This window comes from Enhydra lutris, unplaced genomic scaffold (genome assembly GCF_002288905.1).
Source record: "Enhydra lutris kenyoni isolate GAN:26980312 unplaced genomic scaffold, ASM228890v2 scaffoldscaffold68, whole genome shotgun sequence".
NCBI lineage: Eukaryota > Metazoa > Chordata > Mammalia > Carnivora > Mustelidae > Enhydra > Enhydra lutris.
Genome location: NW_019154152.1, coordinates 9,987,410 through 10,005,213, shown reverse-complemented (window position 1 = coordinate 10,005,213; position 17,804 = coordinate 9,987,410). Strand labels below are relative to the sequence as shown.

Genomic DNA, 17,804 nt, shown 5'->3' with positions numbered 1-17,804 from the left:
AAAGCAAGATAAAAATGTTATTTCTCAATCTAACATTATGTGTGTGGAAGTAGAAATAGCGAAATATTTTCTTTATAAGAGCAACAAAATACATTTTAAAACTATAGAAATAAATTTAACACAAATAATTTTATTGAAAATTTTTAAAAAGTTAATAAGTGAAACATCTATCATATATTCTTAGATGTGAATGTTTATTATCATAAATGTTGATTCTCTTATATTTAATCTATAAAAATAATGTAATTCTTGTTAGGATTCCAAAACTCTTGTTGTTTTATGAGAGGGAGATCACTTTATACCCTGTTAATTAAGTCAGACTAAGAGGCTACACTAATAGATCAATGATATGTGATTATATACATGACACATGAATATCAAAATCCATGATAAGGTCTGTAAAATAATGTATATACGCATGAAGAGGGCCATCGAATATTTCTGTCTTCTGGTTTCTCTGCTGTGTAACTGTTTAACTCCTCCAGTTTCCTCAGCTGTTGGGATACAGATGTGGTGGGGAAAATTAACAAAAACAAAACAACAACAGACACACACTTGAGTGGCTGTGACAAGACCTAGATCCTGGTCTCTTTATGCCATGGGTCTGTAGTGTAACAGTGGGTAGACCACTGCCATTCTCTGGAGCTTGTAAGCTTTCCTTAATATACACATGTACACTTGCAAGGACAGGGAGGGCATCCATGTACATGAGCTTATGTGTGCCTGAGTGACCATTTCAGGCACAGTGAGCTGAGTTCTTGTCATGGAAACATTTGTACTAGGTAGCCTTGAGCCACCAAATGTGGAGGGGCACCTCCTCATTGAGCACAAGCCACCTTCTTGGGCTGTAACCTCTTGAGTATTCTCTCTCTAATCTCCTTCATCTTGACACTGTAGAGAATAGGGTTTATCAGTGGAGGAAGCAGGAAGTGGACATAGGAGAGTAGAGTATGGGCAGGCTGAGGTACTGGCACCCTGAGACGGTCAATGAGGGCCAGGAGGATCATGGGCACGTAGAAGAGGAGCACAGCAGAGAGGTGGGCTGCACAGGTTTGACCAGCCTTCCAGCGATCCTCGCTGGATCCCAAACCTTGCAACACCCTGCCAATTAGGCCATAGGAGAAGAAAATAAGCAGAGGATCTAATCCCATGGCTGACAGAACCACAAATAGGCTGTAGACTGCACTCCAAGCTCCTGGGCAGGCCAAATGGACTATATCTGGGTGCAAGCAGTAAGAATGGGTCAGAACCTGTGGGTGGCAGTAGGGCATGTGGGCCAGGAGGAATGGCAGGGGCAGGTGGAGACCCAGGCATCGGAAAGCAATAGCCAGGCCAATCTTGCTAACGACATCGCTGGTGAGGAGCTTTGGATAGTGGAGAGGGCGGCAGATGGCTAGTGCTCGATCTAAGGCCATGGCGAGCAAAACGGAGGACTCCATGACAGAAAAGACATGGACAAAGAACATCTGTAGGAGGCAAGCTGATGCAGGGACAGCATGGACACCAGCAAAGGCAAGACCCAGCAGGGTGGGCATCAGGGCTGTGGCCAAGCCAACGTCAGACACACTCAGCAGGAAGAGGAAGAAGTACATTGGGCGGTGCAAGGTGGGATCCAGGGCAATGACCCAGAGGATAGTACCGTTGCCCAGGGCAGAGAGAAGGTAGATGGTAATGAGTGGTATCGTCCACCAGGAGGGTACAGCTGACAGACCTGGCATGCCCACCAACAAGAAGGTGGGGGCCATTGAAGTGTTATTAGGGGCTGTCTGGTTGGGGAATGTTGACATAGTTCTGGATCCACTTTGAACTCTGGAATCTGGAAAGTGATTGGAAAGATTTAATTAATATTTTGACACATTTGCATGATACTATCTAAAACAGTCTGCCTCTTCCTTCCCCAGGCCCCAGCAAACATATGCTTTTATGTTCCCTCCCTTCCCTGCATACACATACATTCTAATATCTATACCATACTCATCTCTTACCTTGGCAGTTTTTCTAAAGCTGTCCTTAAATCTGTTTCTCTCAGTAGACTGTTTCCCAACTTTCCTTTAACCTTGCCTTTTCTTGTAGCTTTTCCCTAATTCATGTTCTGTCATCCATGGCAAACACCTGCAAGGGGGTCTGTACCCCTATAAATACCTTTTTGGCTCCCCTCAACTCTAGACATTCTGACTTCTGTGCTGCCTTAACACACTCACATTTCAGTGGACTTTCGTGCTCTCATTAAAGTCATCTTTAATGTTGGGAGCCATGAGGCCTGGTTGAGGGCATTGCCCCACAAAGTTAAGTTTTGAACTGTTGAAGGCCTAATCCTGCCAAGGGCCAGATAGCCCCACAGATAAGCATGGTCTGATAGTCTCTTGCCTTTTTCTCTAATCCCTGTATCTCTCTCAAAATAAGAGCCCCTTGCTCATCTGCTGCAAACATTTCTCAGTCTTGTGGGCCAGAGCAGCTTCAAGGAGGTAAATTATTCTGTACCTAGGACAATGGAGAACTTTAGATGTGTACCGCAGTAGACGGTTTCCTCCCTAGGTTGTTGTTTGTCCAAGGCTTTCACAGCCGAGCCATTGATAGACACCCTGCCTCCTGCAAAGGTAACGCCTTCTCATTCCTACTTCTCTTCTATATACTTAGTTTCTCCAGATAGCTCCTCGTTTTCTATTAACCTATATCTCGTTTTCCTGCAGACCCCAGAATAAGTTACCAAAAAGCACATATCTGTGCTACCTCCCATGGCTTTCAAGAAGCAAGACCCTGTTCCCCCATCCCTGGCTCCAGTCTATACCATCATAGTTTAACTAGAATAACATGTGCTGAACAAAGAGAAATTGTCTGATGAGTGCTTGAGTCCTTTGATGTCCTTTGCACAAAGGTAACCCCCTACCCCAAGTAAACTGCCTATTTAAGAAGCTCTAAAATCAGAATAAAATGGAGATGGCTGACTACTGACCAGAACTCACTGTGTGGCTCTCTCATTCTTCTTGCCGACCCCGCCCTTCCTTCAGGGACACCTGGACCTGCTGAGGCTGGACCCTGGCACTTTAATTACTCCTTTAGTACTAAATCAAGGGGCACTCATATTTTCTAAACTAATGTATTTCTCAATGAGCTTTGGCTGTTATAAATCCAGTTTCTCCTTTTTTTTTTTTTTTTTTAAATTCGACCTCTCAGAAGTTAACTGCTCAGTTCACCTTGCTGTGTCCTATCCAAGGTATATCTTGGCATTTTTGAGGGATCTTTATTTGGGTCTCTTCTTTTTCTTCAGTGATCTTATCTACACTCATGACTCTACCTGAACTCTGTAGGCTGATGAATCACAAATATAACCCCTTAAATCATTCTATATTCTCCTTACCCTGGAAATCTCTACCCTTACATCCCATTTATTTTTCTTTTCTTTTCTTTTATTTTAGAGAGAGAGCAGATCTGGGGAGGGAGAGAGGAAGAGGGATGGACAGAGGGAAAGGGAGAAGCAGACGCCCTGCTGAGCAGGGAGCCCTAAGTGGGGCTCTATCCCAGGACCCTGGGATCATGATCTGAGCCAAAGGAAGATGCTTAACCAACTGAGCCACTCAGGTGCCCCTGTCCCATTTATTTTAAACTCAAATAAACCAAAACGGATCTTCACAAATGAATCTTAAAACCTCTTCCAGTTTCCTCAGGAGACAGTGGTAAGGAAATTGCAACAATGACAAAAGAATAAAAGAAAAAAGGGAACATATCTTGATTTTCTAAGTCAGTTGGTGATACTGCCACTCCCCAATTTCCCAAAATAAAAGCCCCACAATTAACCTCACTTCACATATAATGTCCAAATATTTTTTCTAATTTCAACAAGAAGGACTGAGCACACAATTACAGTCTTATCTCCTTCCTTCAGTCAAATGCCCCCAAAAGTTAGAACTGAAATTCCAGACAAAGGACCATGAAATTGTGATGTGGGAAAAAGAAAAACAAAAACATGCTAAGTTATGTTCCTAGGGGAATAATATGAATTAAATTAATATAATGTATAATTATAATAATTATAATACATAAATATAATACATAATACATAAATATAATTATATTTATGTATTATAATAATAATTATATTTAATTAAATTAATAATTAAATAAAATTTATAAATCAATTAATTTTAATAATATTAACATTTCAATATTAATTTAATATTTAATTAAATTAATATTAATAGTGATTTGATTGATATAAACTTGATTAATATTAATTTAATTCATCAATTTAACATTTAATAATTACTATTAATAATTTAATATTAAATAATTTTAATAATTTTAATAAATTGATTAAAATTAACAAATTAATGATATCTAAATTGTACTATATAAATTATATGAATTATGTGAATTATATATTTTATATATTTATATAAATATACATAATTATATAGACATAAATGATTTATAATAATATATTATATATTAAACATATATTATATATTATATATATAATATAAATACCAGTGAACAATCTGAAAATAAAATTAAGAAAATTTTATTCACAATAACATCAAAAATTTTAAAATGGGAATAAATTTAACAAATAATATACTGTTGTACACTGAAAACTATGAAACAATGCTGAGAGAAATTAAAGAACCTTCAAAATGGAAAGACATTCTGTATTTATGGATTGGAAGACTCGATGTAGTCAATATAATTAAAATATTTATAAATATGGAATATTTAGGTATCTCTCAATTATCTCCCAAATTACCAATAGTTTCAACAATACCCCTAACAAAGGGCCAGAGGTTTTTCTTTGTAAAAACTGCTAAGCTTATCTTAAAATTTATATGGAAATGGTATGGAATTAGAGGAGCCAAAATTATTTGGGAAGAGAAAAAACAAAGTTGGGAAAGTTACACTACCTAAGTTCAAAATTTATACTCAAGACAGGACATAAAGACAAACATACAGACCTATGGAATAGAATAGAGAGCCTGGAAGTGAGCTCATGTATATACGTCTACTGATCTTCAATGAAGATGTCAAGAATATGCAATGGAGAGGAAGATCTCCTTAAAAATTGGTGTTGGCAGAACTGATATCCATATGCAAAATAATTAAATTGTGCTTGAATCTTATACCATACATAAAAATCAATTAAAAATGGCTTAAAGATTTAAACATAAAACCTGAAACTGTGGAAGAAAACATAAGGGAAAAGCTTTATGACATTGGAATTGGCAGGAATTTCTTTTTATTTTTTAAGATTTGTTTGCTTATTTTAGAGAGTGAGTGCATGAGCAGAGGGAGAGCAGAGGGAGAAGTGGGAGAGAGAGAAGGGTAGCAGACTCCCTGCTGAGTGGGAAGCCCACTGTGGGACTGGGTCTCAGGACCCTAAGATCATAACCTGAGCAGAAACCAAGAGTCTTACTTAACAACTGAGCCACCCAGGCACCCCTTGCAGAAATTTCTTCTATATGACACCAAAAGCACAAATAGCAAAAGCAAAATTAGACAAATGAAACTACATCAAACTTAAAACTTCTGCATAGCAAAAGACAGTCAACAGAGTGAGAAGTCAGCCTAAATAATAGGAGAAAATGTTTGCAGACTGTATCTGATAAGGGTTTAATATCTAAAATACATAAGAAACTCCTACAACTTAATTACAAAAAGCAAATCAATTTTTAAAAGACAAAAGAACTGAACAGACGTTTTTCTAAAGAATACATGGAAATGGCAAACAGGTATATAGAAAGATGCTCAACATTACTAATCATCAGGGAAATGCAAATTAAAGCCATAATTAGAGATCACTTCACACCTGTTAGGATGGCTGTTAGAAAAAAAAATAATAATGATGAGTTGGTCACAATAGAGTAATTGGAACTCTTATAACTTCGTATGCCTAGTTATGTAAAATGGTGTAGCCAGTATAGAAAACGGTATGGTCCTTCCTCAAAAAAATTAAAAACAGGATTATCATATGATCCAACCCTCCTGCTTTTGGTTGTATATTCAAAAGAATTGAAATCAGAATCTTAAAGAATATCTGCTCTCCTGTCTGCACTGCAGCATTCTTCGCAATAGCTAATCTATGGAAATGACCTAAATGTCCATCAGTGGGTGGATGAATGGATAAAGAAAAAGTGGTGTATACGTACAACAGAATATTATTCTGCCTTAAAAATGCAGGAAATCCTACCATATGCTGCAATGGGGATGGATCTGGAGGACTTTATGCTGAGTGAAATAAGCCTTGTTGTTACAGAAGGACCAATCCTGCATGATTCACTTGTATGAAGTATAGTCAAACTTACAGAAGGAGAGAAGAAAATGGTGGCTTCCAGAATCTGAGGTGGAGGGAGACCAGGAATGAATGTTCAATGAATATAAAGTTTCAGTTATGTAAGATGAATAAATTCTAGAGATCTTCTATACAACATTGTGTCTGTAGTTAACAACTTAAAATTTTATCAAGAGGTTAGATCTCATGTTAAGTGTTCTAACAATAACAACAAAAAGAATCACAACAACAACAAAATGTCATAACAATGGTACCATATAGGGTTGAATAATAAGGGAAAGAATGGGACAGAGTGTCCCAGATATTGTCTGGGGGACAACATTTGTCTGGGGATGTTGTCCCAGGGACAACATTTGCCACTTATATTACTGAAAAGTTTAAATTTGGAATATTTAAGGAACTACAAATAAGACAGAGATGGGCAATCTGATGTAAAAATCTAGCAAAATATGAGATGTTATTTTATATAGGAATATATATTGAGGGCGCTTGGGTGGCTCAGTTGGTTGAGTCTGCCTTCAGCTCAGGTCATGATTCCAGTGGCTCTCTGCACAGTGGGGTTCCACTTCTCCCTCTCCCTCTGCTCCTCCCCCTGCTTGTGCTCTCCTTGTGCACTCCCTTTCTCAAATAAATTTTTAAAAAAATCTTACCCCCCCCAAAAATAGAATACATTTAAATACTAAAGAAATGTATAATTCTCTTAGTGGTTACTAAGAGAATACATATTTACAAAATGATGAAACATTTTTTACCTGTTGTGTGGGATAAAATCATAAAATTTGATAAAATTATATGCTAGAAAAGATATTAAAAGACTGATCTTAACCAAGGCTGTCAACGATAAAATTTTATACCTCTTTTGGGAGCAATTTGGTACATTTTATCAAAATAAAAAATTTACTTAACCTACAATTCTAGTTCTTGATCTTTCTATCAGAGAGAAAGACCCATATGCATGAAGAGACAAAGTAGTTTTTGTTTGCAAGAGGAGAACATAAGTAGAATGGAGTTCTTTGTAATTCTCATATTAATTCTGATAACTAATTAATCAGAGAAATGGTCATGGTGCATAGTAGTTTTAATGGTTAAGAGTGAAAATATATTGTTGAATTAAAACATATGCATAGTGATTTATCCATTATGGTATCATCTATGTTTTAAAAGGGCCCTAATGCTATCCCCCAGATAGCTACATTTGTATATAAGTGCCTAGAAGTCCTGGACAGATTTGCATTACTTGATTTGATTAAAGAAGTAATGGGGGGAGCAAGGGGACTAATACTTAATTGAAGATAAGATTCAAAGATGACTTTGGCCTTAACCCCAACACTTTATTTTTTCTTGGAAAGGTATATTTTCATACCAAATGAGTAACTATAAATTTCTTAGTATAACTCCATTGTCTCATCTCAAACTTTTCTTCTGTAACCACTTCTACTCATAAACAGTGTTTTGGGTTTTGCTAAGGTTTCCTGCTGCCAGTTCTTCTGCCTTCCAAACCTTCCTCCACATAGATGTCACAGTGTTATTTCTAATTTGCAGTCTGGTAATGTGACTGTGGCTTCTTTCCTTTAAGCCCTCTGATTTTGCACTGCTTTAAAATAAAGACCACACCTTTTTTTTGTCATAGAAACCTCTTCACCATCTGGCCCCAAACAACCTTTACTGCTTAACTCATTTCTGTTCTACTTCTACACATGCATTTTAGCCTTCCAGGGCTATTATAATTCCTCAGATACACCGTTAATTTTCACAGGTACAAAAAAAATACATTTTGTAAGTAGAATGTCTTCCTCTCTCATATATATCAAGTTCCAACTCAGACATTGCCCCTCTTTTCCCTGAACCCTGCTGACCGCCTTTTCTCAACAGGCTCTGGGCTAGATTATTTACCTTCTCTTATCACAGGGTAGCACATTCTCTAATATAGTCCTTAATTATTCTCAATTACTAATATTTCTTTCTATGCCTTCTTCAATGGAACAAATAAAGAGATGGTTCTTTATTTCATTCATTGTTGTGAATCCAGTTCTTGGTTTATATTAAACTACACATAAATATGCTCCATAAACCTTTTATACTTCCATTTTACACATTTGCAATTCTTTTTATCTAAAGTTTCTCTTGGATTTGTTCCCTCTTTCTGAAATGCCCACTTAGTTTTATTCTTCTATAAACTGTCACCTTTCTCAAAATCTTCCCATCCACCCCTCATGTACGTACACCTCATATTAGTTTCTCCAAAATATTATTCTTTTCTTCAGTGGTGTCCTTTCTTCTCAATGTGCTTCTAGTCCCCACCCTCTTGGAGTCTCTACCTCTGCCTGAAGGAACCCCTAGATGGAGCCGCTTCTGACTGGCTAGGCTTGCAATGTGGAGCACAGAGGTGGCTCCTGAATCCTACCCATTTCACAGAACATTCCTGCTCATGAGAAACAAGCTAGGCAAGGTAGGTAGTGGATAGCCTTGATAGAAGGCAAAGCAGGAAGAAGTTTGGGACAGATGTGTTTTGGAAAAAACCTCTGAGGCTTTTATGGGAATATTTAAAGCTCCGCATGGGACCTTCATATTTGACAGGTTTACTCCTTCCCAGAATTTTGAAAGTGCTCTCATATACACCTAACAAGCATACAAGAAGCACCTGTGCTATCTGCCATTTACACTATTCAAACACAAAAAGGTGCTTACATTTGGTAGTCGATGTGTATTCCCACACATAACACAGACATATACGCACACACTCACACACATGCACATCCACGCAAACACACACGTATTCACTTTGATACCAGAAACACTCATGTAAAGAAAGTTTATATTCACTGACAGAAATATTTTCGAGGCCAATGCATATCAAACTAACAGGTATTCAAATAAAAATGTAACTTACACATATATTCAAGGGGGCAGAAATGTGTACAGGCTCATTCCCTGAGATAGAAGCACTTCTGAATACCTCCTGATAGAAATGCGTGTCTCAGGGAAAAGGCGTGTGGAAGCAGAAGTGCCTGTAGGTGCGTGTATGTTGTCATCTATGCACTCATCTCCACAAACTGTGGATGCCAAATGCTCTTCACCAATCTTTTGCCACCACACCCAATCAAAGACAGGTAAATTTAAAGATTCAGTCATTCTCCAAAACACACATATGCGGAATATGAGTAACCTTTCTCTCCTCACAGACACATATATTCACCAGAAGTTCACAAACGTCCCTTCAATACGCAGCCACATGCCTCCATCATATGGTGTGTGTGTGTGTGTATATATATACATCTATATGTATCAGAAATATATATCATATATTTCATATATATGTGATATATATATATATATATATATCAGAAACGCAGAGAACCGTAAACATACATCTTGAGTCCCATCTCACATCACTCAATTAGGCAACTTTATTTTACTTCAAATATCTGATATATTGCTACAAAGATAAGTAAGCTCCCTTTTTCTCAAACGGAAATCTTGCCCTCTATAGATTTAATTCTATGACTCAAACCTTAAAGTGCAGGCATTGTCACCAAAACATGTGTATAAATACCGAATGCTGTTTTTGGGGAGAGAAGAAAGGTTTTATTCATTACCAGATTCATTCCCTTCCATCTGAAAGACAGATGGAAATAGGATATTTGGTTATAGGGCAGATTTCATGCTGGTGTCATGGAGAGATCTGAGCAGCCACATAGAGATAAGAGTATTATGGGCAAATTTGCTCACTTTACATATGTGTCCTACATCTAGTCCTGGCAATTGGGGCCCTCACCATAATTCTCCCTGCTATTTACCAGCATTGAAGACTGTATGTCAGATAGAGTCTGTGGTTGCTGATGAATGCTGCAGTATTCGGATGGCTTCAAGAAGTGGCCAATGTGTGATGATTTAGAGCATCAGCTCTCTAGCAGTTGGCCCCTAGGGGATAAAATAGAGTAGGAAGAAATGGCTAAGAGAGTGGATTTGTCTCCAAGGCAATAATTGCCCTCCATATCCTGAGAGGCCCCCTGGGGGCCTCTGGACTGTACTGAAGGAGATCTCTTTAGTGCTGAGCACCAAGCAATCCACTGGAAACTGGTGGTATATCCCATGGATAACCATTTAACAAACTATGAGATCAAATCAGGTACATTATTGAATATTGATATGCTAAGAGATCTATGCACATCAGGAGCACAAGGAAAACAAACATAGATGTGGGAGGGAGGAATAAAACAATCTAGGGAAGAGGAATGATTAGACAAGTTGGCCTAAATTTAGAAAATAACCTCCCATGTTCTTAGTCTCAAATCTTGGTGGATAGTTGGAATATAAGGCAACGATCAGTTCTCCTGATCCCTATAGCCAGGTGATTGCTCAGGCTGTGTCTTTACTGGACAGATAGAGCTTTGCCCTGAAGAATCTGGAAACAAAAGACCTTGGCAGGTTATTATTGGGCAAGGTAAGCAAAAAACCCAGCCATATGTGGGGGACAGAAGATACCACCACTGAATTTTTGAGGTTCCCCAAATTCCCACATCTGGAGGTTTGGTCACTAGTAAACTTAAATAAAACTTCACTATGCAGTTTGGAGACATCCTTCCGTGATCTATTTGGTCAGCAACATCTGTTCCATATGACCTCCTCATTCTAAAGTATGATGTTAAATATTCAGTCCCAATTCCAAATAGACCGCATGCTTGGTCATGTCCTTGACTTTGCACCGACAGTTACCAGTCCCTTCTCTCCAGTTTTCCATTTCAGGAAATGACTTTTCCTTACTAGAACTCAGATGCTACCAGCTCCCACAGGCCTTCTATTGTATTGCTCCCCCCCAGTGAATCACTCTTTCTTCTACTACTCTGTGCACCCCTCTCACATAAGCAAGTGCACTACTGGAACTCTTCCCATGCCTTCCTACTGCTCTGTGAGCTAACTGAAGACAAGTACTATCTTTTGCATTTTCATCCCTGTGATAACATCTTTCCATTAGACATGAAATCAGTTTGTTGAATTCCATGAATGTTTTAAAGAGTCATCTTAGATAAAAATGTGTTTCACTGCCCAGATTCTGAGCCCCATATTTCCCTCCCTTCTACAGAGGGCACCATGATTTTCTGATCTCTCCACCTGTTCCATCCCAATCCTTTAGCCCCAGTCTACCTTCCAGCTCTTCAAAAATTGAAGAAACTTTCTGAGAATGGTCAAATTCTTTGCCCTATTTCCTTTCTATCCTTTCAGGTTCAGAAACAGAAACTGCCACACCTATTTCTCCCTCCTCTTTTCTCTCTTTCTTGTTTCACCTCCACTCACTGTGCACTCCTCATTTATTTTATCACTCTCACCCTGAGTCTTATTGTCCCTCCCCAAACCTGCTTCTCCCTTTTTGCAGTTCACTCACCACACTTGGTTCTCCCAGTGACCCTCACACACTTTGGTGTTCTAGTAGACTGACTCAGGTGTACTCTTTATGCAACTCTTGTTGTAGCCCATCTGGATGAGTGGGTGGGGTGTGGGTTACAAGAAAGGTGAGCACAGGTGTCCAACCTCTTATTGTCTGAACCCCATGGGGAGCCTCAGTGAGAATGTTGTGGTTAGTTAAGGGCCAGTTGTTCTGCCCAGAGGAAGTACCATGATGACCTTTGAACTGCAGTGGGAATGGAAGAGTCCCACCATCCCTAACATCCAGTTCTGTCCTCATAGCCTGTGAAGCAGGTTCCCCTTTACCCCATACTAATCCTGAGCATCTCATCCTGATAGGTCCTGGTGTTGTGTCTCACTCTGGCCTGTCTGCTCTTTGACCATTACCACAACCTCTCCCCAGCCTTTTTTTCAGAGAGCAGATAATGAGCCCCAGAGCGTGCCCCAGGCTCAGTCCACAGGGACACCTTCTAGTTTTGTTGCTTGTTTCTGTTTTGACTAATTGCCCCTAGCTCAGTGGAGTACCACATGGTGCTAATGGCTCTAAGGTCACAGGTTCTATCTCTGCAGAGCTCATTTATTCATTTTGCTTTGCATCCTTAGGCTAAGCCCTAAATCAATTCAAAGACTACCAGGGCTAGAGAATGGTCTCTTATCTTTGTTACAGTTTCATCCCCATCCCTGGCCACATGCACACTGCTATCCATAAAGTCAACTCTCTCTGAAATACAACAGCTAGCTGACTGGACCCCCTCATTCCTCTGGCCCAGTCATTTTGGCTCACCCTCTTTCTCTCTCTTTCCTTCTCTCTTTCTATTCTGTACTTTGCTTTTTCTCATTCTCCCTGCCATTTCTTGTTCTTTATAGATGCCCTGTTTTCTGATAGATCAGATATCACCAGGCAACCTGCTCCCCATGCCAGCTTGTAGCTTTTCCTTCACACCCTGGACATAATCAGCTCAAATCTCCATAAATGCTCATTGTGTGCCATGCTGTCCACTGCTCCTCCCCTCCTGGAGGACTTTCAGGGTGCTTTTGTTCCTGTAATCCCTGCAGCAGACCTGGGTAACAAGATCCCAGCTCGTGGGTTTACCCAGCGCATCCCTGTTACTTCTACTCTCTTTCAGGAGATGCTGCCTTAATCTCTCTATCCCCAGGGCATAGCTATACTTCTCCTGGACTCAGGTTACCCTCCTCAGAACTTCTTCCAGCAATTCCAGCAGGTGTGATCTGTTGGACCTAAAGCTGCCCTCAAACTCGGCAGCCGAAGTTTAACCCCATGGTGAATGGATCTGAGTACATGGACAAAGTCAGTCTTAGCACCTCAAACACCAGCATTTCCATAACCAGGTCCTGTCTCAGGCTCCTGATTGGTTCAGTGAATGATTTTATATCCTTCTGTCATCCTGGGATCCAGGGCTGCCTCTTCTCTGACCTCTAAATCATAGGAAGGGCCTCATATCTATCTGTACTCTGATTTCCCGGATCTTCAGGATAGCCATTTATTCATGTGATAAATGAACAGATGGCTTACTAGGCTGGAGGAAGGGACAGAATTAAACCATCCTTGGGTCCCTCTTTTTCTTAGATCAACATATGTGTCATTCGATTTTATGTTTTAGGAGCCCACAGTATGGTGCTATGTCTTTCCGATTTAGACCGTCTTGGTAAAAATCCTCACTTTGCCTCTTTCTAGCTCTAAGGCTGTGGACAAACTACTTCACACATCTCTGGGCTTCGATTTCCTCATCAAGAAAAAGAATTGGGATGAAATGTGAGTGAGGTGTCCAGTTAAAGATAGCTGAGATATAATGGGAGATAAGTGGGAGATACTGGGAGATAGTTTAAACAAGTGATGGAGATTAAGGAGTGCACTTGCTCTGATGAACACTGGGTGTTGTTTGTAAATGTTGAATCACTATATTGTACACTTGAAACTAATATTACACTGTGTGTTAACTAACTGGAATTTAAATAAAAACCTGAAAAAAAGATTCAGCAAATACCATTTTTGCTCACTGTCAATGTTGCCACAGAAATGTAGCAATTAGAACAATAATCCATGCTAAATTTCACGACAAATTCTCAGATTTTATATCCACCAGTACAAGCTCACTACACGGCAAATATTTAACATTTGCTGGGAGGGAAAAAGTAAGCAAATGCTATCCTAGCGGTTGTAGGGGCCAACAGCAGGCTGCCAAAATGTACCACAATGGCATCCTGGATATTTTGAAGTGAAACTACCTGGGTAACAGCCAGTGCAGGGACACTCCGACAGTTTTCTGTCACTCCTGAAAGCAGGAAATACATTTCCCATATGAAGAACACCCTCCCTGTACTAAGTAACAGGACATCCCTATCACCAAAGATAGAAACTTTAAAGCTGAGAAAGCTTCAAAAATAAACCTTGCTACTTTTTTACTACTAATACATAAAGTAAATTTCACTTACTGAAAAGTTCATTTCCTTAAACTCCAAAATGTCTGTTTTGTTTATTCTGCCAACTTCTCACACATTTATTTTCTCTTTGTATGAAATGTATAAAAACTGCCTGCCCTGATCATTTGTTTGGATCTCAATTTCATTATTAGGCCTGTGTGCTCTTAATAAAATGTAGGGTTTTTCTTCTGTCAATCTGTTTCATGTAAATTTAACTCTTAAGTCTAGCAGGAAGAACCTTGGACAGAGGAAAATTTGTTCCTCCCCTTCATAATCTATCTAGGTAACCTCATGGCTCCCAAATAAGCTAGTATTCCCAAAAATATATGTGCCAATGGAATTCAACATTTTTGCTAGGAAAAGAACATGTCTACAGCCCAAGTGAGTGGACTAATAGAAAAAAACAAACCAGACTCAGTCTGTAGGCTCTCTAACTCATTGGCTGTTGACTGGCTGTCGCTTTCCTGTCTTAGAAGCTGCTCTTATGTATGTGGTCTACTCCTCTTTCAAAGCCCGTAATGGTGTGTTGAATCCAACACATTTTCATGGCCAAGACTCTAAGCATATTGAAAATACAAGGTGAATTTCCATACTTTCATAAAGGACATCTATAACTAACATTATAATTAATGATGAAAGACAATATTTTCTCCCCAAGATTGGGGATAAAGGCAAGAGCATATGCTATCATCATTCTTGTACAACATTTTGCTGGAAGTCTTATTCAGTACAATGAGGGTATATAGAATGCATACAGAAACATAGATTGGAAGGGATAAATACATAACTGTGTATTCACAGATAGCATGACAGTCTATATTTAAAAACCCCCAAGAAATCTGTGAGAAGGTCCTAGAAACTTAAAGGCAAGTTTAGAAAGATGGCAGGATATAAGGTCAATATAAACAAATCAGTGATATTTCTACATGCTAGCAATGAGTAATGAAAAGTGGATTTTGTTAAAGTACCATCTATAATAGCACCAAAATGACACACCAGGGTATGTAGCTAATGAAATTTGTGCAGGATTATTATGCTGAAAACTATAAAACATTACTATAAAAAAAAAACCCATGAGATGACCTAAATAAATGGTGAAAATGAACAATTTTTAAGGTATAATTTCTATCCAGATTGTTCTAAAGATTTAATATAATGCCAATCAAAATCCCAGCCATGTTTTTGTAGACCTATGTAAGCTGATTCTAATATGTATATGCAAGGGTACCTGGGTGGCCCTTGATTTCTGCTCAAGTCATGACCTCAGGGTTGTGGGATTGAGCCCTATGCTCCACACTCAGTACAGAGTCTGTTGGAGATTCTCTCCCTCTTCGTCTCCTTGTCCCTCTCCCTGCTCACACACTCTCTCTAAATAAATAAATAATCTTATAAATAAATAAATAAATAATAACTGTATATACAAAGTCAAAGGAACTAATATAGACAAAACAATTTTGAAAAAGATGAGAAAGTTTGAAGACTCTCAATACCTGACTTCTAGACTTCCTGTAAAGCTACAATAATTGGAAGGATTTGGTTTTGGCAAAGGGATAGACACATAAATCAGTGAGACAGTATAGAGAATATACAACAAGACCTACAGAAATAAATCAATTTACTTTTGAACAAAATAATCATAAACCTAAATGTAAATCATAATACTATAAAATTTCTAGAAGAGGAAGTATGAGAACGTCTTTGAGACTTTTTGGTATGCCAATAATTCCTAAATTAGATACAAAAAGCACAACTCAAAGCAAAAAAAAAATATGTATATATATATTTCATCAAAATATTTTTATATCTTTTTATAAAAATGCTTCATGAAAGACACTACTAAGAGAATTAAAAAACAAGAAAGACTAGGGAGAAAAGTCACAAATCCCATAAACAACAACCTTTTTTTGATCAAATTATATATTTTTAATAAACTATAAATTCAAAAATATAGTAACCCAATCAGAAATAATAGGCCAAATATTTGAATGGATATTTCACCAGAGAAGATATATATATGGAGATAAACACATAAAAAGAGGCTCAACATTATTAGTCATTAAGAAAATATAAATTAAAACCACCATAATAAGATGCTAATATATACCTGTAAGAATGACAAAAAAAATTGATAATTGAAGGTGCTGGTTGGAACAAAAACAACTAGGATTTTCATACACTGGTGATGGGTATACAAAACCGTACAACCACTTTGAAAAGCAATATGGTAATTTTTAGAAAGCTAGACACATACTTAAGATATGCCTGGGATATCGTATTGCATGGAAGACTGGGTGTTATATGCAAACAGTGAATCTTGGAACACTACATCAAAGACTAATGATGTACTGTATGATGATTAAAATAATAAAAATAAAAACATCTGTACAAAAAGAGATATGCCTGGGATATCCACTTCTAGGTATTTAAACAAGAGAAATAAAAACTTACATACATATAAAAACCTATGTGTGAATGCTTATAAGAGCTTTATTTATAAATAAATGTCCTTCAACCACCAAGTGGATAAACAGAATATCACCTATATCCATTCAATGAAACACTGTTTAGCAATAACATGGATAAATCTCAATGCTTATGTTAAATGTAAAAAGTCAGGTTTGAAAGATTATTACCATTTAATGAACCACAGTTATAGGGTCAGACAACAGATTAGTAGTTGTCAAGGGCTTGGGGTATCAACTATAAGGGATATCAACTATAAAGGATCAAATATAAGGTGTAACATAAGGGTCTGTTTTGGGTTGATGGAACTTTTCTGTGTTTGGATTAAAGAGGTGGTTACATGACTCTATGCATTTGCCAAAATTAATAGAATTGCACAAAAAGAAGTAAATTTCATTGGATATAAATTTTGAAACCATTGAAAAATGGAAACTCTTGTAAGAGCAGTTGTCAGTTTCTTTGAAATTTACCTTTCAAGGCTTACCCATCATTTTTATGTTCTCCTTCTCTCTCTCCCATTTTCTCATTATATTATCTTCTCTTGGTTTCCTGTTTTTTTCCCTTTCTTCCTTTCTTCTGTCCTTCTAAACTTCCATTTTTTAAGACAACAAATATGGTTTTTTAAAAGACTTTATTTATTTATTTGACAGAGAGAGAGAGAGAGAGATCACAAGTAGGCAGAGAGGCAGGCGGCAGGGGGGTGGGAAAGCAGGCTTCCTGCTGAGCCGAGACCCCATGTGGGGCTTGATCCCAGGACACTGGGATCATGACCTGAGCCAAAGGCAGAGGCTTAACCCACTGAGCCACCCAGGTACCCCCACAACAAATATGTTTTGATCACCTTTGTCATACAATAGATAACCATGGATCATGAACTGAAGCATTTGTTTTTGACAAATTCTAGTAATTCAGTTTTTAAAATGCTTCAGAAATGTATTAAGAATGAGTCAATAAGAAAGAATATGTTTTGGAGAAAATTTAGACTTGCATGAATGTTAAAAATTATCTTGATGTTATGAAAACTGTTTAAGGAAAAACAAGATACATAGACTTACAAATTATTTGTAAATGCATTTTCAGCTTCTCATAATTTTTTCATAAGACTTTCATAAAAAATCGAATTTACGTGGCAATGAAATAATTTAACTACTTGTAATAAGACATCTGTCCATTTCAAATTTGGTTAGTGCCAAATATTATTAGAATAATATTTTCT

At 37.9% G+C, this 17,804-nt stretch overlaps 1 protein-coding gene across 1 annotated transcript; it reads right to left on the bottom strand.

The window, feature by feature from the left end:
- Nucleotides 1-818: 818 nt before the first annotated feature.
- On the bottom strand, nt 819-1,787 carry LOC111159658 (olfactory receptor 51S1). Its single transcript, XM_022522212.1, has one exon. The coding sequence runs from the start codon at nt 1,785-1,787 to the stop codon at nt 819-821; it is 969 nt and encodes a 322-aa protein (XP_022377920.1).
- Nucleotides 1,788-17,804: the final 16,017 nt, after the last annotated feature.